This window comes from Eucyclogobius newberryi, unplaced genomic scaffold, assembly GCF_026437365.1.
Source record: "Eucyclogobius newberryi isolate DKJ021-1_F unplaced genomic scaffold, fEucNew1.0.hap1 SCAF_21, whole genome shotgun sequence".
NCBI classification, from domain to species: Eukaryota; Metazoa; Chordata; class Actinopteri; order Gobiiformes; family Gobiidae; genus Eucyclogobius; species Eucyclogobius newberryi.
The window spans coordinates 25593956-25599962 of NW_027315846.1; the positions used below are offsets into that span (position 1 = coordinate 25593956).

Genomic DNA, 6007 nt, shown 5'->3' on the forward strand with positions numbered 1-6007 from the left:
CCATACAACACCAAAGAAGAAGACGTTGTAAAACACATACTGAGATCAGAGGAAAGAATAAAATCTAAAGAATAAAGTAGATGGCATTAAATGCACCTTTGCAGTTGGCTGCCAGCCACAATTAAAAGCAACAACAACAACAACAACAACAACAACAACAACAACAACAACAACAACAACAACACATACTTTGAAGACTTACAATTACAGGAGGTGGCGGTAATGTAACACTTTATAGATACCAAATGCCATAAAAATCCAAAGAAGAAGAAGAAAAAAATGTCTTCACAAGAGTGAAATACCTGACACCTGACCTGGTGCACATTTGAAGTCATTTGGAATTTAAGAAAAAACAGCAGACAAATACAGAACAAGCAGCAGACAAAAATGTCTGAACGTCTCGAGGAGATGAGGAGGGAGCTACAGGCAGAGAGGGAAAGAGAGAGGGAGATTAGAGATAGGGACAGAGAGGAGGAACTCGAGGTGATGATGAGGGAGCTACAGGCAGAAAGGGAAAGAGAGAGGGAGAGAAAGGAGGAACTCGAGGTGATGATGAGGGAACTACAGGCAGTGAGGGAAAGAGAGAGGGAGACTAGAGAGAGGGAGACAAAGGAGGAACTCGAGGAGATGCGGAGGGAGCTACGGGAAGAAAGGGAAAGAGAGAGGGAGGCTAGAACAAGGGAGAGAAAGGAGGAACTTGAGGAGATAAGGAGGGCGCTACAGGCAGAGAGGGAAAGAGAGAGGGAGACTAGAACGAGGGAGAGAAAGGAGGAACTTGAGGAGATGAGGAGGGAGCTACAGGCAGAGAGGGAAAGAGAGAGGGGGACAAAGGAGGAACCCAAGGAGATGAAGAGGGAGCTACAGGCACAAAGGGAAAGAGAGAGGGGGAAAAAGGAGGAACCCAGGGAGATGACGAGGGAGCTACAGGCACAAAGGGAAAGAGAGAGGGGGACAAAGGAGGAACCCGAGGAGAGGAAGAGGGAGCTACAGGCAGAGAGGGAAAGAGAGAGGGGGACAAAGGAGGAACCCAGGGAGATGACGAGGGAGCTACAGGCACAAAGGGAAAGAGAGAGGGGGACAAAGGAGGAACCCGAGGAGAGGAAGAGGGAGCTACAGGCAGAGAGGGAAAGAGAGAGGGGGACAAAGGAGGAACCCGAGGAGAGGAAGAGGGAGCTACAGGCAGAGAGGGAAAGAGAGAGGGGGACAAAGGAGGAACCCAGGGAGATGACGAGGGAGCTACAGGCAGAGAGGGAAAGAGAGAGGGAGAGAAGAGTGAGGAAGAGAAAGGAGGAACCCGAGGAGATGATGAGGGCGTTGCAGGCAGAGAGAGAGAAAGTAGTGGGGGTAGCATGGAGTGAGGAAAATATAGCACAACGAGAGCAGAAAATAGGAATTAGAGAGGACACTTTAGCACAAAGAGAGCAGAGAATAGGAATAAGAGAGGAAAGACTAACACTAAGAGAGCAGAGAATGGAACAAATGGAGGAATATGTTAGGTCTAATCAACCAGAGCAACTAGTTAACAGGGATGATGTGTCATTAAGAGTTGTATTAATAAGAGCACAGATAGAGGCAAGACTGAGAGAACCAGAAGAACACAACAACCTAGATCAGCCATCACCAAATGGTGGACCCCGGTCCGGATCCGGACCGAGAGATGGTTCTGTCCGGACCCGTGACCGGTGGTAAATTCATGAGATAAAGTCATTTTCATGGAGCCTTTTTTTTGTGTACGGCCGTGGCTAAATTGCTACGGCGCTGCTTCTCCAATAAACACGACAATACGGCATGCCCGGGCTTCAGTCACCTGCACGGGGCTGAACAGCTGTCAAATCCGCCACGTGCCGCTCCCTCCGCCGCGCGAGTGAATGACAAACGATGACTTCAGATCAACAAAGGTCTACCGCCTTAATAAAACTGATGTTAATTCTACAGCGTGCGCAGGACACGATAGACTCTCCCTTTATCTTCCCGGTTGCTGCACTCAACTGCCACATATACCTTCACAATTTTGATTATTATAAAGCGTGAAATATCATTAATGAAGTTTTGGGCAGCAGCTCCTCCTGTTAATTCAGAATCCTTTCCTTTTCGAAGGAAGCGACTCAGACATTCAAGTGGCACATGCAGGATCTCTACAGCTTGAGCTCATTGATATGCAGGGAAATACTGCATTAAGAGAGCATTTTGAGACAACTGACCCTGCTACTTTCTGGTTACAGACTGTTTCTGAAAGTGTTTTCCCTGGTCTAACCAAAGTAGCACTGTACACCTATGTTTGGATGGACTTACAGCTGTGAGTCAGCTTTTTCCACTATGAACATTGTAAAACAAGTACCATTCTAGGCTCAACAATGAACGCCTGAGAATGGCACTAACTTCATTCCAACCAAGATTTAAATGATTGGCAGGTCAGCCACATGCTCAATTTTCTCATTAAAGGTAGGGTCCAGGACCCTTTAAGAAAAGTAAAAGAAAAATAATTAAAAGAGAAAAGTTCAGAGAAAAGACTCAGTTCTGTTTGCATTTCTCCCCCTAAAAAGACACTTGTTTTCTGAAGATATGGACTTTTTTTCTGGAAAAGTAGAACTTCATTTTTTTTGGGCTGGGACCTCCTTATTTTAAGAACATAGACGAGATAATGTTAAGTCAATGCTCTGTTTGCACATTTTAGTTTTTATAAGTTATTTAAGAGAACAATTAGTTATTCCACTTTGCACTTTTTTATTTTTTTTATTCTGAGGTTTCTGTTTTCTTTAATCTGAAATAAAGGTCTTGAATTTATTTGCCTGGGACTACTTTTATTTATGGTAAAAGAGATAGTTAAGCACCCAGTTAATTTCCTGCATTGGAAATTAACAATAAGTATTGTTGAAACCATATGAAAATGTCAACACAAGCTGGACTTCGGTTTGGACCTTCTATTTGAACAAAATTGAATAACAGGACCTCAGTGACTTTTAATTGAATAGCCATGACCTAGATCATTAGAGCTTTGTCATGTATTAGACAGGAAAGACTATATTATCAGAATGCAGTTAGATCTAATTTAAACTCAAACTTGGTTTAGTCCTGGTTTAATGTTCTTTTTTCAAAACGATCAATTAGGACAGAGCTTCTCATACTCGTAATATAATACACAGTCAATGAGTGACTGCGTATTGCATTGGAGTTTAAATAGGCTAAATTACATTTATTTTTCATTTCATTCACACTGACTGTCTTTCTTTGGTTTGTGCAAGAAATGGCAAAACAATGCTCGACTACAAATGAGCCTCTCTGTGTGCTCTCCTCTCCTTCTGGGTCTCCTCCACTGAGCAGCCAGGGCAGGTCAGTCACCACTGCAGACAGGTGGTGCTTCACTGCTGTGAATGAGGCGTTTCAAGGAGAAGACACACGTGTTCCTTCTCTGTCACTGTGGATCCTTTTACCACTGCGGGTCCACAACGTCACACACAGACACAGGATCAAAGCTAAAAGGAAGCAAAGGCACATATTCTTAAGATATACTTTATAAAGCCAAATGAGCAGTCAGAAGCGGAGCAAGTTTAAAACTAAGACTCGAAAAGTGGATGGAGGCAAGAGCACAAAGGGAACCAGGACAGAAGCATGTGTGGAGGGACATGTCTGTCACGCGTAATGTGCACATTCCTCCAAACGTCTCGCGCCCCCCTTTGCAAGGCTCTGCAAACTTTGAGAAGCTCCGAATAAGGAGATGTTTTTACCTTGTTGCAAAAAGGTTACAACTTATTGATTGTCTTAAAAAAACATGCGTTTATGGTAAAGACTTTGTATTTTGGACTCAATATTGGACACAAGTTTAGTCCTAAGACCTGGTTCTGGATCTGGTTTCGAGCTGGTTTATCCATACAGGTTTTTTTTTTTTTAAGACAATCAATTAAGTGATGTAATTCACCTTCTTGACAAGTAGTTGACACTTCTCAACAGCATAGCATTTTTGTAATTGACCTCTCAAAGATGGATCTTTATTTGCTTGTGCACAGCAAATCACTTTCCTTCCCTGATTTAACTGCAGAACAATGAAAATGCACATGCTTATAAAGGCAAGGAAACAGACTGCCCTGTTTGCATCCAGTTATCGTGACGAAGGAGCTGAGATGAAAGACAAAGCTCTCAATTTACCGGTCAATCCTACCCTCACCTATGGTCATTAGATTTGGGTAATGACCAAAAGGACAAGATCGCGGATCGAAATTAGTTTCCTCCGCCGGGTGGCTGAGCGCTCCCTTAGAGATTCTTTTGAGTTCCGGACACTTGCTGCAGAGAGTGACTGGAATGCTTCTTCCCTGACTGATGCTTTCTACAACGGCCTTTCTGATGGCATCAAGGATGAGCTGGCGACTCGGGATCCTCCGACCGATTTGGACACTCTCGTTGCCGCCAAGGGGGAGACTCTTTTCTCTGTCAGCCCCTGAAACCAAGGCCATGGACGACTATATTAACAATTCACTGGCAGCAGGCATCATCCGTCCCTCTTCATCCCCTGCTGGAGCTGGATTTTTCTTTGTGGATAAGAAGGACAAATCCCTTGTTGCAAGGGGCTTCTGTGTTTACCAAGCTTGATCTCAGGAATGCCTATCACCTTGTTCGGATCCGGGAGGGGTCACTATGAACACCTGGTTATGCCTTTCTGACTCACTAATGCTCCAGCAATATTCCAAGCCTTAGTGAATGATGTCCTCCGGGATTTTCTCAATGTGTTTGTGTTTGTATATCTTCACGATATCCTCATCTTTTCAAAGTCTGAACAGGAACATTTGCAGCATGTCCGCAGTGTTCTCCAGAGACTCCTAGAGAACCAGCATGCATCATTTCGGTCGGACGTATTCACATGGATCCCACCACGGTTAAAGCATCCTTCCAGATCCTGATCACCAGTTTGTTGTGGAAGTGGATGCGTCAGACTCCGGGGTGGGGGCTGTCCTGTCTCAGCAGTCAGCGAAAAACCAAAAATTACACCCATGTGCCTTTTTCTCCCGCAAGTTGTCCCCAGCAGAAAGGAATTACGACGTCGGAAACCTGGAGTTACTGGCTGTTAAGCTGGCTCTTGAGGAGTGGAGGCACTGGTTGGAGGGGTCTAAACATCAGTTTGTGGTGTGGACAGACCACAAGAACCTGGAGTACATCCGGTCAGCCAAACGGTTGAACTCCGGTCAGACCAGATGGGCATTATTCTTTAATCATTCTGATTTTACCCTGTCATCGCCCAGGTACAAGGAACGTTAAACCTGATGCCCTGTCCCATCAGTTCCAGTCAGACAACTGTCCCACACAACCTGAGAGTATCCTCCCCACTAAGACGGTCATCGGCTGTGATAAAATGTAAATATATGATTATATTTGTGTGTTAAATGTTATCTGCATCATTAGCCTAAGGGGAGGAAACGGCATGTATTTCTAATGACAGGTGTGAAGATGTTGTAAAAGCAGCTGTGAGGAATGTTCCTCCCATATGGTCCCCAGGGACCAAATGGTTAACATTCACCAAGGCTTTTATCTCTAAAGACAATGCCAGAGACAGTCGTAAAAGTAAAATGCTTGATGTGGAGCTGACCAATCAGAAATGTGACCCGCCTTTTATGTGTGAAATTCTAATAAAATGACTTGTAAGAGGGAGGAACGCTGAACGCTAAGAGTGAATTTGGAAATTCGTTCAGGTTGCTTACAACAGCTTGACTCGGCTAAGCCTTCCTCTTCCTTGAAAGCCACACAAAAGACTGACGTTTCTGTGTCGTTTAATATTCTAAGTTGAATTATGTTCTCTGACTGTTAAGTAATAGCATTGATTCATGTGTAATTTCTTGACATCGGCGCAGTGACCTGGGATATTGTGGACAAGGTAAAACAGTCCCATGCCGACCACCCAGCGCCCAGTGCCTGCCCTGATAATCATCTTTATGTGCCGGTGAATCTTCGCTCTCAGGTCCTCCAGTAAGGGACATTCTTCTCGCCTTGCCTGTCACCCGGGGGTTAGGCGCACCCTGGC

The 6007-nt window shown here is 44.7% G+C and overlaps 1 protein-coding gene across 1 annotated transcript; it reads left to right on the forward strand.

Moving 5' to 3' along the window:
* The first annotated feature begins 341 nt into the window (after positions 1 to 341).
* On the forward strand, positions 342 to 4436 carry LOC140370338 (uncharacterized). The gene is made up of 3 exons (XM_072457450.1): positions 342 to 927; positions 1468 to 1660; positions 4285 to 4436. Exons 1-3 carry the CDS (start codon positions 388 to 390, stop codon positions 4434 to 4436), a joined length of 885 nt encoding a protein of 294 aa, XP_072313551.1. The 5' UTR covers positions 342 to 387.
* The last annotated feature ends 1571 nt before the right edge of the window (positions 4437 to 6007 follow it).